General features: G+C 39.3%; 1 protein-coding gene across 4 annotated transcripts in view; it reads left to right on the top strand.

Moving 5' to 3' along the window:
• The window catches only part of doc2g (double C2-like domains, gamma), a 75,509-nt gene that overhangs the window by 27,735 nt on the left and 27,554 nt on the right, over window positions 1-20,220 (top strand). The window contains exons 1-5 of one of the 4 annotated variants that reach the window (XM_077523225.1): window positions 10,651-10,927; window positions 13,878-13,951; window positions 14,036-14,423; window positions 14,808-14,887; window positions 16,212-16,286. In XM_077523225.1, coding sequence (XP_077379351.1) covers window positions 14,054-14,423; window positions 14,808-14,887; window positions 16,212-16,286 — 525 coding nt within the window. In that variant the 5' untranslated portion in view covers window positions 10,651-10,927; window positions 13,878-13,951; window positions 14,036-14,053. Of the gene's footprint in view, window positions 1-10,650; window positions 10,928-13,877; window positions 13,952-14,035; window positions 14,424-14,807; window positions 14,888-16,211; window positions 16,287-20,220 lie in introns of those variants that run through there. The other 3 variants (XM_077523223.1, XM_077523222.1, XM_077523224.1) reach the window with 3 other exon arrangements.

The following is a 20,220-nucleotide window of genomic DNA, read 5'->3' as shown; positions in this document are numbered from 1 at the left end:
ATTCATATATGTATGGCATGACTGAATTTTCTACAATATAATCTTGTTGAGTTAGGTCAGATAATTTTGCTCTTCCTCTGGTTTCCTTCTTTTTCTCTCCTCCAAGATCCCTTTCTTTGTATCCCCCTTTAAATCAAACCACTTTGTCTTTACGTGAGCCATGGCATGTCCGTGTACCTTAGGGGGCACTACATTGACAGCCTTTCTGGTCGAGGCCCAGGTATATTTTTTGTTAGTTATCAACACTCAAGTAGAAATGCTTCAAAAAGTGTTGGTTTTCTTGCCTGCACATCTGAATTGCTAATCTTATTTTCTGCAATTGTGAAATGTCTTTGTTTTTTAGGACCTTTATGTTATTTCAAACCTTGGCATGACTCCTTCTTGTGACTGGCTCAAAGTCAGCCCTTATATCATTCATCCAGCTTATCCTTTCTTTCAGATGATGTAAAATGGCATTATTGAATAGACAATACGGTGCGTTAATTATTTTTGGCCTTTCGAAAATGTCAAGATGATTGAAAAAGTTCTCCCTTTCAGCCGTCTCAATTTATCCCTGGTGTGGGAAATCACATAACACATGCAGTTAGCTTTATGTTTTGCATTTATTATCAATGTTTTAAGGCTCTAAAATGTCTCACCACACAGTTTATACACTTCTCTCATCGAGGCATTTAAATTTTTCTTACATTTCTCTCGTTTAAACATTCTCAATGTTAAAAATTGCTGTAAAAAAAAAAATGCATGCAAAATTGCACAAAAAAAAATGTGCAAAACAGCGAGGCCATGAAAAGTGAACCTTGTTATAGCTAGGGAACACTTATTAATTAAAAAAAAAAAAGATGTCTTCCTTTTTGACCTTACGGAAGTGGCCACCCTAACCAGTGCGCCCAGGTGAGCACAGTGGTTAAGAGGAGGGTGTGGCTGATTGGCAGAGTGGAGCAATGGAGAGCTGAATGAAAAAATAGAAAGTGCATGTGTAAACCAATGGAGACCACTTGTGTCAAAAAAATAATCAATATGCATATATTCTTCCCAAAAATTCCTCCCACAATGATTTACATTTAGTAGACACTATCTGGTCAGTACATCTACGTTTTTGCATGAGGAATCGCATTTGGAAATCTAACCTTTAGTATATTAAGCCCATTGTGTGTTGTTTGCATGGAAGTGAAGGCAAGACAAAGCATCGGAAAAGAGGCTTTTTGAAAGGGTCTTGGAGTTAATGATGTGTTCACTTATTGGTGACTGATAATGTCATATCAGGAACTAATTGCCTGCACTGTTACCTCATTAAGCACAGCATGACTTAGTGCCACGGGGCGCTGACTGCACACTTCCCTGCAATCACTGCTGACTCAATGCATCCTTACATCCCTCTCCCTGAAACTAATTTTGCACCTTTTTTTTTTTTTTTTTTTTTTTTTTTTTGATTGTGGGGCGTATTTCAGTTGATGCTATGACAAGACTGGCATTTAACGGCTGGCTCATAGATTTGATTTCTTGCTGTTCAGATTGTTCTGACATCTTCCTACAATCTGACAGTCTATCCTCACTCCTGTCGATTTCTCAGCCATTGTTAATTCATGTCTCTGCTTCTTTGTCTTTTTTCTCACTCATCTCGCCATCTCATACTCAGGAATTTTTCATTTTTATTCATGTACATGCCCGTTTGATCTGAGTTTTCCACTCTGTGGTCACTTTTTACTCTTCTGAATGGGAGCACTTGGCTCATCCCTGCCTTTCTCCCTCCATCATTCCTGCCTCTCTCCACTGACTTGCCTCTGGGCCACACAGGGAATATGCTGATGGGGCAAACCGAGTTAAAGATAGATTATTTATCGTTGCAGGGTGAGGAACAGAAAAGGAAATGGGAAAAGAGGTCATGAAAAAAGTGTGCGCAATTAATTACAGACACCTAAAATTGAATCATTGTGCAGGTGTTGTTTTTAACCCTTTGAAATTTGCCTGATTTAAAATGTTTTATGATGCATCAGCACTTTGTTTAAACTGGATTTGAAACTTAACATCTTGGTCATTTTGGGTGATTGTACATTTTTAAAGACTTTAGTGTGGTTACAGGTGCCGATAATGAGCGGGACCAACGATCAACAGTTTTATCTTGGTTCAGAGCAAAAATTAAAAGACATCCATTGTTTAATCTCAGTGAGGCACACCTACAAATTAAAATTAGCCTATGTGGGTTTGTTATTTCTAAAGCAATATATAATTGGGTATCATCAGCATAACAGTGAAAATTAATGTTATAATTATTTACGTATAATATCCCCAAGCGGAAGTATATGCTAATCAATAGAGGGCCAAGTACCGTTCCCTGCGGGGCTCCTCATGAAAGATTACAAAAATATGAAGTCACGTTGCCATGGATTATACGGTGTAGGGGTGTGAATTGCCTAGTACCTGACGATTCGATTCGTATCACGATTCACAGGTCACGATTCGATTCGATACCGATTAATCCCGATACGAATGGTCACGATTCGATACCGATTAATCCCGATACGAATTTATAAGTCGATTGTTGCGATTTTTTTCCATTCAAATTTAGAAAATACTATCAGTAAATTTGTACATGTACACTGTAAGATTTGTATGAATATATTTATCTAAAACTTGAGGCTTATAACCGTGAGCCACTGTACACAAACAGTTTGCAATCTGTTTCACATTTGAACAGCATTAAAATAAAAATATTAAGGCTTAATGTGCCGTTCATATAACATTCTTCCATGCTCACGGTGTGAATCCTAAAAAAAAAAATAAAAATAAAAAAAATCAAAAAAAAATTAAAAAAAAAAAAAAATCGATTCTGCCGATTATTGAATCGATTCGAGAATCGCGCGATGTAGTATCGCGATATATCGCCGAATCGATTTTTTTTTTTAGCACCCCTAATACGGTGTGTCCTCTCCGAGAGGTAAGAACTAAACTATAAAAGTGCCACAAAAATGGATCAAATGTGAAGTTTACTTGGATGCTGTATTGTTGGTAAATATGGATTATTGTTCTTCAAAAGTTACTCTAGGTGTAAAACAACTCATTGTTGTGGGTTCAATACCAAACAAGACAGTGTTGGTTCTGAAGTTAACTTTGGAGGTGGAACAAAGGCTGTTTCGATATCAGTTAGTAGTTTTAAGTGGAATTAGAGATTGTTGGGTTATAATGACTGAAAGTGAACATAACAACATTAGACTGGAAACATCCTAAATGCAGTTGCGTAAACTATTGCAGCATGTAAACAGTGGATTGAATTTGACCAAAACAGTGAAATCTAACTCATGAGAGCAATAACTACTGTCTGCAATTGAACACACTCATCAAACATAATTAAAAAATTTGTGTCCCATTTGTAGTACAAAGTATACAGCACAGATTATGTTTGACAACTAGCATGCGCTCAAAGGCATCCCCAATCCACGAATCTTACTAATCATCTTCAGTTTATTCTGCAAAATATGTGACAACAAGGTTCTGCAACACAGAAATTGCGACAAGTGTGTCTGGTTTCAAGAAGACCCCAAAAATAAGAGGAAGAAAAATAAAATAACACAAAGTATATAACCTTAGAGAACATCACTGTCAGCCAGTCATTTTATTTGACAGGGATCGTTCATTTCTTTCGTGTTGTTGCCGCGCCTGTCACAAAGCATGAGAAAAAGGAAAACTTGCTCAGTGACATTGAGTTTGAATTTGGATGAAGAAGGAAAAAAATCATTTTGCTCGTTGCCCCTGCTTGTCAAAGTTAAGGACGAATCACAGGTGGGGTTAATGGGATCCGTCTGTGTCAGGGCAGCCTTAGAGCGTGACAATGAAGACGAAGAAAGACTGATAAAATGAGGCAAAGGGGAGAGTGGAAGGTGAGGTGCTCGGGAGTAGATGAGAGCAATGACGGCAGGACGAGTTGAGGCAGTGCGAGTGCGGAGATGTTTCCTTTTTTTTTGTGTGTGTGCTAGTCCAGAGGGCATGCTGGGCTAAATTTGGGGGATGTGACACATGGTGAAAAGAGTAATGCACCTTGACAGACTGGCGCTCCTCTGCCAACTCGGCCAATGATGCTCTCTAAAGCTGAGTGATGTGTAGCGCAAGCAGCACCTGTGACACCAACTGCCACCCTGCGGGAGCCTCAACAACTAGCCACCTGTTAAAAATGCGCTCGCTAGCGTCGCACTGCTATTTTATCCTTTCGTTCATTAAATTCCCTTCATCCGCTGTTATTGATATGGATGACTGTGCTGCCTTTACAAGCAGGCACTGTTGCTGGAATAAAATAAGAACTTGCCTCCCCGTTTTTGTTCAATGAAAGCTAGGTTGTTATTCAATAGGGGCTCAGCATTGTACCTTATAAAGTCTTTACCATACCTTTACCAAACATGACCAGATTGTACCATTCAAACATGAGTTCTGAAACTTGTGGAGATTTTTTTTTAAATTTTTTAAATAAAATGTAATAAGACCCCTTTATAGTCATGACTGCAAAAATACATAGCTATCATGTGTTCCCATATATCCCATAGGAGTTAACATAATGTTTCAACCTAAATATTTATGACCTGATTAATAGAGGGGAACGCAACAAAATTAAATATAATAATGTTCATCTCTCCACAAAACACGATACAATTCGGATTTTGATACATGGAGTGCAAAACAATTCCAGGACGGTTCAATTTGAAAGTAGAGCGATTCGATTTGGTTCGACTCAAATATGGTATGGCTCGGTTTGAATGATCTTGTGTTACTGCAAATGTGCCATTTCTTTCTAAGCTATATCTCTTCATTAACTAATTTGCTCCCAAAAACATATAAATATGTTCTATTTTAAACATTACCATGCTCCCATAGACATATTTATACAGTTTTTGTTTATTTATGCTAGAGCATACAAGGCTTTGATGCAGCCTCTGAACTGAAGAGAATAATAATGGCAATGGTAGTTATTCCAAAAACAGCCATCAGGTGGCAACAGAGTGTAAGCTATCAACCAGGGCCATGTTGCAACAAAGCTGTTTTCCTCATAGTTTTAAAGACATTTGTGAATAATGATGAAACTTATAGCTATATTCTAATGCTAATTACTGCAAAAGCGGAAAGGGAGAGAAATAGACTTTTTTTTTTTTTTTCCCCCCTGATGAAAGAAGGGACTCTAATAGCAATAGAGCACATTATTCTGTGGGCCTTGCAAAAGCAGTCAAAATTCAGTAAAACAGCCGGGAGCAAAGGGGGTTGCTTCAGTGACAATGGCTGTGAGTGAATGAGTTCAAAGGCAATTCAATACATATCTAGATATCTTTCAAGCCACGTAGAACAATTCGGTTCGACTTCCATACACTTGCATCTTAAAAAAAATAAATAAAAATTCCGGTTCAACCCGTTTTTTGTTACACCCCTAATATTTATCCGTTGTTGTTGGCAGATGTGTACTGCTTCCACAACATGGCTGCAAATCTAAAGGAGCTAGTTTACAAAAGCACAGTCAGTGCAAACTTAGCAATTTGGTCACTATATTGATTGACTATACGGACCCTTCTATCGACTCTTTTTTTCAAAAAGCCGCTAGCAACTGTAATTGCCGCTATTGAAGCAAACAAATGAGCAGAACCATTTTCATATTGCTTTCCATATGACAAGAAAGGAGTATACTCGAAGGCAATAATGGAGTCACTCGTGTTAAAAAACAGAGAAATAGTGCTCATTTATTGGCATGTTGGAAGCCTCTGACCTCAGGTATGTGCCTCCAAATATTCGGCAGAGGTTGCCTTGGCTCAATAGCATAATTCTAGATGAGAAAGACTGTAAACTAGAAATGCTACATGCATTCAGATCAGAAGGTCGGAAGGACTGATTGGTTTACTAGAGGATATTTGTTGCATTTAATGTGCCCCCTTAAGACCGAGGTCTTGCAACTTTATGCGACAAAATGATACATATTCCACACAGTACATTTAAATGCCTCACACTGCACAAGATATTACCAAGCCGTGTTCCTTCTCATGCAATATTTCTGCCCGGTCTGGCTGTTCCAAAGTCGACACTTTGTCTAGAGGGGGGGAGCAAAATATGTGTCACACATCGCTGTGTTCCAGATTCATCTGTTAAAGAATTGGTCTGTCTCCTTCCCGGAATGTCTCTGGGGAAATCCTGCAAACTCAACATGACGTCAGCTTCACCACTGTTATAAATAATGGCAACGGCCTACATTGACTGTGTAGATTGTGCACATATATTGTGAATACAAACCATAATATTCACCTTATTATTGCTTCTGTTCTCAATGTTTTCGTAAAGAATTTTGCCATCTCAACTGGAGTTGAAAACATTCCTTAAACAACTACACTTTTTCAACTGAACAAGAAATTACAAATTCACGAAGTGTATTCTCAATGTCAGAAGAGTTTTCTTCATACTGGCGATATCCAAAACGAAGAAACCTTCAAGCTGTTTGGTCCTCTGCAAAATTTCATCTTCTTTCTCACAGGCTCCATTCGATCGTGCTCGCTCCACTCACAAGTTAATTGACCTCTTGTGCTTTTGCTGCCACTTTGAACCCTGCAAGCTGTGTTTGCTCGGGGCCGCTTAAAAACAGACCTACTGAATAAAACTTTGAGTGTGCATTAAAAATGTGCACTCGTTTCCAAGGCAGCGCAACTTATTTACCTCTGACAAAAACATGAAGTTGTGGTTACTCTATTCGCAGACAATTTTACGGCCCAGCATGCCATCAAACAGAAATAGCAATTACATTACTAGTCTCGGTCGGGAGCACAAATGACAGTCACTGAAGAGTGCGTAAAATAAACACAAGTGCTATCTTCACAGTTTTAATCTAATAGAAACATGTACCAGAGAGAATTGGAGAAAATACTTTCAATTTGTAAAAAGATGCAGAGGAATGTGAGCATGATTTCGATCTTTGTCATGAAATGTATGCAAATTCCCATCCAGTGCAAATCCAAATACTCCAAATTCCGGTTGCACGAGAGCGACAGTCTGCAAACGGGGGTTACTTAATCTCTGAGTTAATGGCTTGCAAAGAGGCAGGGGAGGCTGCGGTCGGAGTCTTAATGGAAAACCTTCACTGCATTGTGCCTCGGTAATGGGAGGAGTTTATCTTGCCATGCAGAGGGACGCCATGAATGCTACTCCACAAATTGATTGTATCCTCTCCTCCCCTCGGTTTCATTTCAGAATCCAGATGTTTACAGGATTATTTAGATGGTACTCTCGAGACTTTAATTTTACAAACCATTCTCAGTTTGGTCTTTTTCTTTTTTTTCTTTTTTTAGTTTCTCCGTCATTAAGGTGGATGTAGTGTAGTGTAGAAAGTGGACTCATTGCTTAATTTTTATGCAGTCATTTGCCCCCAACTCAAACACTTCTGATTGCAATGTCACCTGTTTCATTCCTGGATTATCTTAACTCATTCACTCCCAGTCATTCTCACTGAAGAAACCCCCTTCGTTCCCAGCTGTTTTACTGAATTTTGACTAATTTTGCAAGGCCCAGAGAATATTGTGTTCTATTTTTAGAAAAACTTGGCACCTACCAAAAGAAAGATTAGTCTCTTCTTTCATCAGGGGGAAAAAAAGTATAGTTCTATCTGTTTTCGTTTTGCAGCAATTAGCATTAGAATATAGGTATGTTTCATTATTCTTAAATCTGTTTAAAACTGTGGTGGAAACAGCTTGTTGCAACATGGTTGATCTCCTTCCACCTGCTGGCCGTTTTTGTAATAACTACCATTGTTTCAACAATTCTCTTCAGTTCAGAGGCTGCATAAAAGCCTTCGGTATGCTCTAGCATGAAAAAAAAACATTTAAAAAAAAGTATAAATATGTCTTTGGACACTGGTACTATTTAAAATAGAACATCGGCCTCTTTATATGTGTTTAGGAGCAAATGAGTTAAAGATAATGCCAAAATGAAAAATATGCAGAAGAGATCAATATCTCGGGGTGATTGTCCATGCAGCCTTGAATTTTTGAACGTGATTGATTGATTTCTTGCTCAAGACGGGTCTGACCACGCTGATTCAGACAAGTCCACGTCAATCGAGTGGTCTGGTGGTCTGTCCCACACATATAATTATTAAAAACACTGAGTCATATGAAGAACGTCATCAGGAGTTGAATGTCTTTGAGAAAGGTGCTCTCGGGAGAGATGAAAGGAGGCTGGATATATATATTTTTTTACATAATCTTTGAAAAAAAAATTAACAGCTAAAGAGAATGACGCTCATTAGAAAACATATACGGATCTAATTTAATGTTTTATATTTTCAGATTAAATTGATTGAGGATATTGGTTGTTCTTTAGAGTAGAGCTGTCAAAATTAATTGATTAATTGACAAGTAATCGATTATCAAATTAATCGACAAATATTTTAATAATCGAGTAATCGTTGGGAGACATTTTTCTTATTTAAAATTGTCCTAATCCTCTGATTTCAGCATGTCAACAGTAATTCTTCACAGATTTCCTTAGTCCTTTATTAAAGAAGACGGATTAGCTACTGTGTTTAATCAAAATACGACAACAATGACCGAACCGGTAACATAGCACAACATAAATTTACCTACCCACGCCTTTTTTTTTTTTCTTTTTTATCACTATATGTATATGAAGTACGGAATAAACACCAATCACTGGTTAAAATAAGCAGTAATCAGGAGAAAAATGCTTTTGTAATACATTTTAATGCAAAATTAAAATGAATCCGATTAGTCAGTTAATCAATTGAATAATCGATAGATTAATCGATTCTATAAATATTCAATAGTGACAGCACTACTTTAGCGTGTGCTTTTAGCAGCACTGTGATATACAGAATTTCCACCAATGTGAATAAGAGTTTTGAATGGTCAGCAGGTCACTTGCAAGCACTTTGCCAGTGCAGTGAGCAGAGGAAGTGCTCACCTTTTCATTTTTAGTGTGGCAGCAGAGGGTAAAGACCCTTAGAGGATTGTGTTATCTAGACGTTCTTTTCAAACTGCTGGGAAATCAAAGAAGTCCTGCAAGGTCAACATCACCGTTCCTTTCAGGCAAATGAAGATCATTCCCTGGTCAGTGCTGCCGTTTTGGGTCTTTACATTCAATCGTTTGTTTCTTTGAATATTTAGCCTTAATTTTGTTTGGATTTTTGAACATTATGGTCAGCAGCCGAACTAAATCAAATATATTTGCAATGTGTGAGAGTCCTACCTGTCGTACATCATTAAAATGTTTGGCTTATACCGACGAGAGCTGTGCTACAGAATATTATTTATGTAATTCCAGAGGGTAAATTGAAAAAAAAAGGTCATCCTTTCTGGAGAGAGGGGGGCTGCGCAACTGCTTCGAGCCCTCAAAGTTGGGGGTTGTGTACTTTGAACGCCTCTCCAACAACCAGTCTGAATTTGCATATTTTTACACTCTTTCTGATATGCTGTACACTTTCAAAGTCTTGACATTTCTCTCTCTTAAATCTTAATTTCATAGCGCTTCATCCTGCCCTATCACTTCTAGTCCATTGTTACTGTGGAGTGGTTGGATCTCAGGGACATAAACAGAAATTTTTCAGCAGGGTAGCCAGAGTGACACAACATCTCACGTGCGCACACGTACGTGCACACTCATTTACATACGCGTAATCGCCTCTGGAGACAGGAAGTCTTTGTTTGTCAACACATCCACAGTCTGGATTTCATGAAATCAAAACATGGCCCAACATACTCATAATACAAGCAGGATCAGACTAAAGGAAAAAGTGACGATTTGCTGACCTTAATTTATTAGATAATGACATTTTCTTTGCTGTTGCTTTGCATCTAATACTGTAGTTTTTTTTTTTGTATTTCATGCACTGAATCGTAAGCTAACAGCGAGTCAGAGTGATCAATTGTCATTGACGGCGACGCCATGTTGCATAATGCAATTTAGTGCTGTCACTATCAGATATTTTGTAGAATCGATTAATCTTTTGATTATTCAATCGATTAATCGACTATTTGGATTTTATTTTTGCATTAAAGTGTATACAAAAGCATTTTTGCCAAGATTGGCATAGAGGTATGTGTGCATTTATTTACATCAAACCAAGACTGACTTGTTGGTTGTTTGCTATGGTGTGAAACTAATGATTTTGACTGTAAAAAAACAAACAAAAACAAGAAAAAAAAAAAAAGTGTCTTTTAATGTATACGTACTGGGCGGAATAGCAAAGGATCAAAGAATACTGCAACCATGTGAAAAGGGCAGCAAAGTCACAGGTATCAACATCTTCCTCTATTGTGGGGTGGCCATGATCACTATGTAGCTCCACCTCTTTAATTTGGTTGACTTTATTACTAAGGCTGATGCTTCCAGTTACTCTGACACAGATGCACAAATACACATAGACACAGTTTATTGTGTTCAAGTCAGTCATGTTGAATTTAATTTCCGTTCCTTCGGCGGGTGAATTCTCCTTCCATCCCTGCCTTTTTGGATGTTGTGGGCGTGTCCCTCCAAAGCCAATCTATTCACTCACTATGCATTTGCGCTGTTGCTGTCACGTGCGCACACAAAACTCTCTCTCTCTCTCTCTCTCTCTCTCTCTCTCTCTCTCACTCTATCACTCTCTCACTCTCACTCTCTCGCTCTCTCTCGCTCTCTCTCTGTGTCACCTGCTGCGAAAGTGAGTGAGTGTACATTGTCTGACATGCACAATCTGCACTCGTCTGATGAGGATTTTAAGTGGATACGTCACAAATAAAGGAAAGGGAAAGCGGGAGGGACGGAGCCGAAGAGGAGAGCAAGCCATGTACAGGGAGCCAGAGAGAGAGGGGGATATATTGACTCAAAGCTGGTCTTCATGCTCCTTAGTGTGTTTGAGAGAGAGGCATGCGTGAGAGCAGTTAAGATGGAGTGCTGGCACAGATGAAGACTGCCCTGGGTATGTATTTGGTGGCCGTCTGCGTGCATGCGCCCCTGCGTATGTCTGAGGCTCCGAGCGAATGAGTTTGTGAGCACCATGCTTCCAAGTGCTCATTGGTGTCATTGTAATAAGCAAGCAGTGATGTGGGACTGTCGTTACATAAATGCAGTGTGAAAGCACCGAGTGAATGGAGGTAATGAATTTGGATCATGGGCTCTTCATTTTGGTGGAGGATTGAAACTTGTACTTAACACGTGTGTTTGAATTGGTCTGCTGTTTAAAATGTGACTTTGCAACAAAGTTGTGGATTTTGTGGAGAGCCGTGACAGTATATCAGACTTTGGTGTGAACAATAATGATTGTTTACAATGAAAAAAAACATTTCAATTTCTTTGATTTGAGCATGTAGCCTACATCGGTTGCACATAATCAAATGTGTTACTGACGGACATCATTTGATTATTTTCAAGTAAAAGGGAGGGAAGTTGTGTCAGTTAACCATATGTAACCAGAAAATTCAATGCTTTTCCGCCAGTGTATTAGCCAATGCCAATTTTAGTCTTTTTTTTTTTTTTTTTCTAAACTGGTTTAGACAGAAAATTGTATTATAATGATAGTCATAGTAAAATGCATTCCAATTCATCTAGTCTAGTTTGAAAAATCTAGTTGATGAATATTTGTTTACAAGCAAACTCAGTCAAAACTCAGCTTTCCCTATCTGTTGATGTATTTAAAAAAATAATTATTGTATTGTAAATTATTGTATCCACTGGAATGCTACAATACATTGATCCTACTACAATACTTTTACAGTACAGTCATTAGTCAGGCGCATGGGCTATCACAGAGATTTTCTGGATGTCGAACCCCGGTGACATGTTCACATTTAATGTGCTAGCAACAGTACTTGAGATCTCAACATAGACACAAAATTGTGCCTCTTTCAGTCTTGATGAATTTATGACGTTTTCTTGAATCATTGATGATATACATGACATTTACTTTAACGTCTTCACGAGGTAAAAGAACTTGCTTGTTGAATTAGATCACATTCCAGTTGTTTACGAGTGTGGAGTCTGAGTTGCTATTCTGTTTAGGACAGAAATTAGTCTTGTAAAGCTTAGCAAATATGCTCAATTTTGAGAAACAACCTTAAAGATTGAAAATGACAGAAGCAATACAATTTATAGGTTCAGGAAAGTGCACTCATTCCCCAAAAATGGGACTTGCACTTCTGGCAATTTGGGGCGATTAATATACCTCTTCGTCTACACGGCTGATGTAGTTTAGGAAAATTACACTGCTGCGTTTCTACTGCGATGACTGTCTGCATAGTGAAGTGAACATGAGCTGCTAACAGAGATAGCATGTTAGAAAGCAAGTGTGTCACCTGTGGTAAATACCTCATCTACTGGCTTAATTATTATTATTTTATTGAGGATCTATTACACTACTACATAGACCATTATCGATCATTATTAAGACTCACTTGCTTTTATTGACTTATCACAGCGTGATATATGCCTTATTTTTGTACCCAGCCAACATCTGGCGCCAAGTGCATTCTAACTGTGCTCATGGGTGTAGTTTTCTTCCTTTTATTTTTTTCGTAGACGGGCGCAGTTAGAATTTTGCATTATTGTGGAAGCAAACACAGTCGATTTGATTCCCTCTTCTCATTCCCTTTAAATTCGGCACAGGAGAGGCATGCAGTCTACATGACGGAAGCGTAATGGACTCGCTGAAGTCTATGCAGGAGATTAGTACGCATAAAGTAGATTTATAACTACGTACGTACGTTTTTAAGTACGTTTGTCCGGAACTGTAAGATCTCCACTTGCAGATGATGTAAACCGCATTCCACTCTTGATTGCCGAGCGTATGTGCGCCTGTCTATGGAAGTAGAGCCCACTATCGAATGGATTCAAACTTGTCACACTAGTCACAACAGTTAAGTGGTTCATGTAATCATATCTCATTAGATATCTTTTCAAAATAAATGTTAATACAATAAATGCTACCATCGATAAGATATTACAGAAATTTATTTTCACTTTTAGAAAATTGTCAATTAACAGTGAAATTATGGTAAAATTAGACATTTTTACTGTAAATTTCTAGTAAATATCAATGTTTTCTTTTTTTAAATTGAATTATACATTTTATTTCATTAAATAACGAATATGGAAATTACAAAATTACATTTGTGAACATATTTTAACAATCAATATGTATTGCTAATGAAGTTTTTTGTAAAAGAACAGAAATATTACATGTTTTCACAGTTAGTGATTTCATATTATTTTTATATTTGACATGTAAAATCTGTTTATTTTTGTAAATTAAATATTTTTTAAAATGCAAAAAAATGCAAAATAAAAAGTAAAATTATGTTGCCATACTTTTTTTTTTTTTTTTTTTTTTTTTTTTTTTTTTTTTACAGTGTGTTAATCGTCCAAATCACATTCAAAAGCTGGAGTTAATTACATAACTACGGGCAGTAGAGAAACTTGAACAATAATTGCAAGATTTTATTAAAGGGATGCAGCATAAAAACAATGTTTTAATCGCTGTGAGGTAACTAGCAAATGATGGCCTTTGGTAAATGGAGTCTGAAGTTTGCTAGCAGTTATTATGCTTCATTTAGAGGTAAACATGTTAATGACTCAGTTAGACTCTAAGCAGTATTATGTAAATATTGCTGAGGGAGGCGCCGACAAGCGAGAGGAGTGCAGCCGGGAGAGAGAAATGTTGGAGAGTGAAGTGACATGTTCAGACTCTACAGTGATACATTGGAATATTCCGTCAAAAACCCCCCCAAAAAAAACAGACTTGGTGTGCTGACTCAAAGTGTGAGTCACACTTGAAGTGGCAAACGTTGTGGCTATTTCTATTTTGGCACTCCGAATTGCACCAACAGATGAAAACCGAAACATATTTCTCTTTTTTCTCCTTGTGGGTGTGGAAGATGTGATGTGAATTTCAACATGGTGGATCCTGTCCTACAAAGTCGGTCACTGTGAAAAGTTGGGAGCTCAGGAGGTAGACGGCGCGTTGTTTGTCTCCTTGAAGGTGGCGCCTCTAGTTCCTGTCTACTCACTTCTCTTCTTTTCCTCTTTATTCCAGTCCCGTTCAGCAGCCCACATGAGCGTCTCCAAACCGCCGCCGCCCCCTTCCGCCTCCCACCTCGCCATCCCTCCTTCCTCCACCTCAACGCCCTCCTCATCGGCCTCCTCCCCCTCGGCCCCGCCCCCTCCCTCGCCCGTCAAGATTTCTATGCAGGAGCACTTTGCCATCAACGTGTGCCCGGGCCCCATCCTCCCCATCCCGCAGATCTCGGACTTCTTCCCGCGTTTCCACGACTACCCCTGCACGCCGCCACCGCCGCGTGAGAAGAAGATCCTGAAGGAGGAGACTTTCAACGGCGAGATGGGAGGAGGCTTCAAGGATGGCGAGAGGCGGGGGGACAATAGCGGGGACAGAGAGGAATTGGCTGACTCCGATGATGACGACAGTGAGTTTCTCAAGAGTTTGTGTCGGTGTTTGTTCATTTATATGGAAATTAAAAAGCATTGCAGCAGAAAAAGAACACAGCCAGCTCTAAAACTTGAAAATGGAGAGTCATCTTTTTCCACTCAAGACCAGTTTTTCCTCCGGAGAAAATAGCATGCGCTCAGAGTGTAATTTGGGGGGAAAAAAAAAAAAAGGAAGTGTTTTCCCTCCAAAGTGTGTGCCCATCTCACTAAACGTCCCTGCAGTGCAAAGCTGCAATAGTTGTATTTTCTTTCTGCTCTTTTCCCAAACAGCAAGCTACAAGATGGGTCAATTCTTATTTAGCAGCTTCGTGTTTTTGTGGCTGAGTCCCGCCGGTAATTGGTGCCATCTTTGTTGTTTCCAGCCTATTTGGGGACGTTGGAGTTCACCCTGCTCTTTGATCAGGAGAATAACTGTCTTCATTGCACCATTCACAAGGCAAAGGTAACCACAACTTCTACATTATGTCTTAAAGACGATCCCTACAGAGTAAAAAAACAACAACAACAACAACGAAACAAAGAACGTCATGCTCCATAGAGGATTTCTGCAGGCATCATCAAATCTAATTGAATGCTTTTTAATATTAGCTTCGAATGCAATTTAAAACTAAATTAATTCTCACGTCATATGGCATATACACATGCGTACACATATACATACATATATACATATATATATGGGCTGTCAGATGATAACAATTTTTAATTTTAATAAATGCCATGATTTACATTAACTCTCGATTAAATTCTAAATGTACAGTAAAATATATTTTTTGCTAACTTAAAAGTGGATAAATGTGGTTGTATCTTTTAATTAATTGATACATTAATTTTATAGAAAGTAGTTTATAAAGTTACAGTTAACAGTTATGGGTAAAAGTGGTGTGAAACATTGAATCATAGATGTGTGTGCCACTAGGTGGCATTAGGGTTTCATGTTGGACGTTGGTGACACAACACTACATTTTTCTTTTCAAATTCAGAACAATTGGTATTTGGAATGGGTGGCACGGTGGATGAGTGGTTAGCACGTCCTCTTCCTAGTACTACTGAGGACTCGGGATCGAGTCCAGGCTCCGGCCTTCCTGGGTGGAGTTTGCATGTTCTCCCCATGCCTGTGTGGGTCTTCTCCGGGTACTCCGGTCTGGATGGATGGATGGATGGATGGATGGATGGATGGATGGATGGATGGATACCAGCAACTAATGTAATCCGGGCCCTTTTGTTCATTGTAAATTACAAATCATCACCGGTCACTAAAAATACATCGATTTTTATCACATTTAGTATTGCTAAATTGTGTTATAGTGACTCTTTTACACAACACGTAAAATAAAGCATGAACAAAAAATGTATTTCAATTTTTAATGCCTCTCAACATTTAATGCTACTTAATGCCATTTAAGGGCATAATTTCAGCAAAATCCGTTTAACGACTTATAATGCTTTTTAATGACCCGCCGAAACCCTGTCCATAGCTATGTAGACACATTTGGAAGTTGGGACAAGGACACCCACCTCACATACTGTAAACTGTCACATGAGTTTAATTATGTAAATCCCTTTGAATAAGTCCCTAGAGGACAACACAATTGAGTCGAGGGGAGTCAGAAACAGCGGCACGGAATAGAAACACCCAGCAGCGCCATTGTGATGTTTGCTGTCTTTTTCTTGACCCTGTTGTTCGTGCTTAATGTTTTGAGGGCATGATGATGTCACATCCAACGCTACAGTATAGTACAGTATCTTTGTATGTGTGTTCACAGGGATTGAAAGCCATGGACTCCAATGGGCTGGCTGATCCGTACGTCAAGCTTCATCTTCTTCCTGGGGCTAGCAAGGTTACTGCTCTAACTTCACCTCAGTGGCTAACATACTGTAAAATCCAGCAAATAGCCATTTTTTGAAAAAAAAAAAAAAATGGAGGGGTGGGATTAATATATTAACTCATTTGCTCCCAAAAACATATAAATACGTTCTATTTTAAATATTACTATCCTCACAAAGATGTATTTTTACGTCGTGTTTTTTTTTATGTTTTAATGCTAGAGCATACAGAAGGCATTGATGCAGCCTCTGAATTGCAGAGAATGGGTGAGGAAATGGTAGTTATTACAAAAACTGCCAGCTGATGGCAGCAAAGTATACAATATCAACCAGGGCCATGTTGAAAAAAGCTTTTTTCCCCCCCACACTGTTTTAAACAAATTTGTGAATAATGATGAAACTTAGCTATATTCAAATGCTAATTACTGCAAAACGGAAACACATACAAATGTATTTTTTTCCTAATGAAAGATGAGACTCTAATCTTTTTTTTTGGTAGGTTACATGTTTTTATAGCAGGAGAACACAATATTCTGTGGGCCTTGCAAAATCCAGCCGGGAGTGAAGGGGCTTGCTTCAGCGAAAATGGTTGGGAGTGAATGAGTTAAAAGTACAACATTTACTAAAAGTAGTTGCAAACATAGTTACGGTAACTAGATTTAAAAGCAAACTAAATAAATGAATTAATAGTAAAAATAAAGTGACAGACTGATGATAAATGTTTGAAAAATGATGGACTGATGATGACGGAAGGTCGGCCGTGGCGCTGACGAATGACACAACACAAACGTGCCTCAATGTGTTATTTGACTTTTACAAATATGTTCTGTCTTTGCCGTGAAAAGGTGAAAACGTTTTTGCCAAAGTATCACATGGCAGCAAGCTAATTTAGCACGTCTCGAGCCGCCGAGCAGGCAGCTTCGCGGTGGGCTCGCTCTTATTGCGCCTTGTTCAATACGCCGCTTTATCGAGCACAAACATGTTCTGCTCGGCTGCACTGCTCTTGTTTTGTGTCCGGCTCAAGCTGGTGGGAAGATAAGGCATGCCGCAACTTGCAGCCCCTTGCTTTTTGCCAACCTGTTGTTGGCCATTTTAGCTCAAGGTGGATATGAAGTGAGGCTATGATAAGAGAGAGGGCATGCTGAGCCGTGATAGGTCGAATGAGGCAACTCTGGTGAGGTCTAGAGTGTCGACCATCACAGGGTCTGTGGCATCTTTGTCCTCCAGGTCTCTCCTATGTATGCTCCCGCATTGTTCTTAGTCTTGCAGCTCGCTTACCAACGCTATCGCTGACGATGTCTCACCATATAGCTGTGACCTTCTTTGACCTTGAAATACCAACTCAGAGAGGCGGGAAGGGAGAGGGAGGAAAGAGGGGGGAGTAAGAGAAGGGATGCGAGTGGGGGGGCATAAAGGGAGGGCAGCAGCAGGTGGTTGTCATGGAAACAGGGAGGATTGTTACACGGCTCACGTCAACAGGCGGGTGTTGATGGGAGTAGAGCGGTGGGTGGGCGGCACGTGGAGAATGCGTCAATGAGGAGGTAAGTACCCACCATGGCCCGCCATTAGTTAAATATCCACCAGACGGGGGCCACGTCACTTGACAAGTGGGAGTGCACACATGCTGAAGTGAGTATGACGGACGCTCTCGCCTACTCATGATGCGTTGAGTCCGCGCATGTGAAGTATGGAGTTTAGTGGCAACGGAGGTGCACGTGTTCCATCTCACAGTTTATTTCACTCTCGTCACTCAGCATATGTTCTTAAAGCTAACGCAACATCCGCTCAAGCATGATTCACCTTAATTGTGGTTATATAAGGATTTACATAATGACCACGTAAAGTACATTCAGAGATTTGATTCCAAATGCATAATTTGAGGATAATTTCTAAAAACAAGACACAGAACTATGATATGGAGTACTTAATCTTTTATTTATTTATTTATTTAATTATCTATCAAAAACACGTACCCCATATTTGTTAAGTCAAAAGACTCAGAAAGATTGTCTATATTCCATTTAACAAGAAATTTTGTTCTAAAATATCAGTGTTAAAAATGCACTTCAAATTCAGTGGCAAAACTGTGTTTTACGCTAAGCTTAACTTAGTTACTTCTAAAATCAAGCAATCCGTAAAGTGACTGCTACTTTTTAAAGAAAGTAATCAATAGTAAGTTACTTTTTCAACTTTTTTTTTTTTTTTTTTTTAGTGTGACAACATTGCTGATAGCTCAACTTTGAGTGGCTAACGTTAGGTTATGCTCGACTTATATGTATTGCTCAATTATAAATGTGAGTAAAATATATACAAATACTGTTGTGTTGCAGACTAAGAGGAACGAGGTTGATTCTGAGGTCTATATATATATATATATATATCTGTGTATGTGTGTGTGTGTGGGGGGGGGGTGTATGTATGTATAGACATTTATTTTTGCCACAGTGAGATTAACTGTACTGCCTAGTTCATCTCACCACAGTACATGATAACGTGATTCTCGCAAAACCTTGTTTTTCTTCTCCAACCCGCTATTTCACATCCAGAAATCCTATTGACAATGTGTCAAAACCCAGCCAACCCCTCTTCATCCGCGTCTCAAGGAAAGAGTAATCGAAGGAGAAAAGTGCAATGAGTAGACGATGGATGCGTGCAGACAGATGAAGGGAGCTGAAGACAAATGTAAACGGGCAGATGGAGGATCAAGATAAAACATTTAGAAACAAAGTTTTAAGACCGCTGATGATAAAGGAACAGACACAAGGGAGTGGGGAACTCATTCTGGAATCTGAAACAATAAACCACAGGCAGTAAAAAAGTTTGGCTTTTGTGACTTTTATTTATAAAAAGTATTACCTTTTCACATTTCAACAAAAATAAGGTGACGATAGGCTAGCAATAAGGGTTTCTGGTTCGTGGATGTGGGGATAAAAAGAGACAAAGAAATGGAAAGGAGGGAGCTTTGGGTCCTGAGGCTCTCCCAACAGACTGACTAGGAGGACGATGGCATGAAAGATGGGGTGTTTATCTTCAGAACCGCGGACACGAGCAGGAGAAAGTGATGGAAGAGCATTCTTACTTTTTGTAGCAGCTGCAGAGAGTGGTCATAGGGCAAGCAATTTTGGGACATGCGTTATTACCCGGCACCACACCTCTGATGAAATATGAGACACCATTGTACTGACTGAAATTTATTGATACTTACCTTTTAGAAACAGATTTATAAAGTGTTGTTCCAACAACACAGGGCAGCAAGTTGGGCTTTAGCCTTCATCGGTTAACATGTCACAGTTTTTCTTTCAGAGAATAGATAGGGTAGTAGCTAGTGTTGTCACGATACCACAGTTCTGAATTCTCTTCATTACAGTACCTGCTAAGAGTACCTCTATGCTGATACTGAAAAATACCAACAGCGAAAAAAACAAAAATCATCACAGTAAAGTCATTGGCATTATACATGACAAATCATGGAAACAAATCTTTCCATTTTTAATCATTCAAAATCAGGGATGTGGAGCATATAAGAATAACTTATCCATCCATCCATTGTCTTCCGCTTATCTGGGGTCAGTTCGACGGTGGCAGCAGATGTTGCAGGGAGGTCCTCACTTCTGTCTCCCCTGCCACTTCGTCCAGCTCTTCTGGGGCGATCCCAAGGTTTTCCCATGCCAGCCAGGATACATCATCTCTCCAGTGTGTCCTGGGTCTTCCCCGGAGCCTCCTCCCAGTGGGATGTGCCCAGAGCACTTCAGCAGAGAGGCATCCTAACTAGATACCCGAGCCACCTCATCTGGCTCCTCTCGATGAGTGACCTCAACCCCAAAGATAGAATCCCCCAACTCAAGTCCTCAGACTGTACTTACCCATCGGAAGGCATGTCGGTGGGATGGAGGAGGTCTTCGAAGTGTTCGACTCAAACCGTACCGTGTGGAGGTCAGCAGCGTCAGC

This window comes from Festucalex cinctus, chromosome 6, assembly GCF_051991245.1.
Source record: "Festucalex cinctus isolate MCC-2025b chromosome 6, RoL_Fcin_1.0, whole genome shotgun sequence".
Taxonomy (NCBI): Eukaryota; Metazoa; Chordata; class Actinopteri; order Syngnathiformes; family Syngnathidae; genus Festucalex; species Festucalex cinctus.
The sequence above is the reverse complement of the archived record's forward strand: the minus strand, read 5'-3'. Positions and strand labels throughout refer to the sequence as shown.